This window comes from Penaeus monodon, chromosome 22 (assembly GCF_015228065.2).
Source record: "Penaeus monodon isolate SGIC_2016 chromosome 22, NSTDA_Pmon_1, whole genome shotgun sequence".
NCBI classification, from domain to species: domain Eukaryota; kingdom Metazoa; phylum Arthropoda; class Malacostraca; order Decapoda; family Penaeidae; genus Penaeus; species Penaeus monodon.
Window position 1 is genome coordinate 24,307,320 of NC_051407.1, and position 1,196 is coordinate 24,308,515.

The 1,196-nt window shown below is 42.6% G+C and overlaps 1 protein-coding gene across 1 annotated transcript; it reads left to right on the plus strand.

Annotated features, from left to right (window-relative positions):
- Positions 1-115: 115 nt before the first annotated feature.
- On the plus strand, positions 116-1,164 carry LOC119587595 (peritrophin-1-like; the record flags this gene model as incomplete). Its single annotated transcript, XM_037936307.1, is given in 3 exon segments — positions 116-338; positions 458-715; positions 1,059-1,164. Coding segments are annotated over 2 exon segments (291 nt in total). The 3' UTR covers positions 1,092-1,164.
- Positions 1,165-1,196: the final 32 nt, after the last annotated feature.

Consider the following 1,196-nt stretch of genomic DNA (forward strand, 5'->3'; position numbering starts at 1 on the left):
CGTAAATCTTCAGCAAAACGGAACAATTTTTAGACGATTTTTTATATTCTCATTTGTAGTTAGGCAAGACGTTAAATTCAAGTAAAAAATCCGTTTTTTCTCAAGTTGTTATCTGATGACTTTCCAGCATGACGCATCTTCAGTATACTGGCAGTTTATCTCATAATCGGTGCAATTCTGTGAAATACAGGCGATAAGACTTGTGCGTGGAAAAATACAAAAACATTTGTAGGTTCCCAAGATAGAGTGGTATAAAAGCGGTATCATCAGGACATCTCTTCCACAGTTTGTTGTCATCTCCTTACTGAAGGTTTCTTACTGTATTTGATATCGTGAACGTGAGTTCTAAGCCATGTATTGTGTTGACTTATAGTACAATCTTTAAGCGTAAGATGGTCAGGGTTGGTAAATACTAGATTCCTGGGCCTTAATAATCAACGTATTTCTCTGCTGCCAGATGAAGGCTGTCGCGCTGCTCCTCGTGCTGGCCCTGTGCGTCGCTCTCGGGACGTGCGCTGAGCGGGAGTTCTATCCGTGCCCCGATGAAGTGTCGACCAAGTGCCCTGCCGTCGATGGGGACTTCCCGACCTTCTTCGCGCATCCCAACGACTGCTCCAAAGGCTGCGAGTGTTCCAGGGGACAAGCATGGGAGATCCAGTGCCAGGAAGGCCTCCTGTGGGACGATACAGTCAGCGTCTGCAACTGGGCGTCACAGGTAAGAGGTTTGAGGCTCCTGCTGCCCTCTGGACATGTATTTCGTTTTGAATAATGCAACTCAGATCTTTTGAAATTGCACATCTACCAGTAATAACTTCTCTACAATTACGTGTATGCATATCCATGCAATGTAATGCATAGTTCTACTCATTCGTCTTTACCATAACACCTTTAGCAAACGTCTTACGAAGAAAACAAAACAAGTACAAAAATATAACTTAATACACCTTTTAAACGGACTTACACCAAGACTTTATCATTCGCTCTCTTTTCCAGCATCATAGTTAATGCATTTTCCTCATTATCTCTTACCTTTCGCATCTTTATTTTTCATCTTCCAGGTCGACTGTGGAACCCGCCCTCTGCCACCTTAAGGAGATCAAAAGCCTTTAATTCTGTTCCTCTTCCTCCGCGTGTCTTTCAATGAAATACATTTTTATATATATTCACGGTGGTTTTACTTCTCCTATACGTTGTCT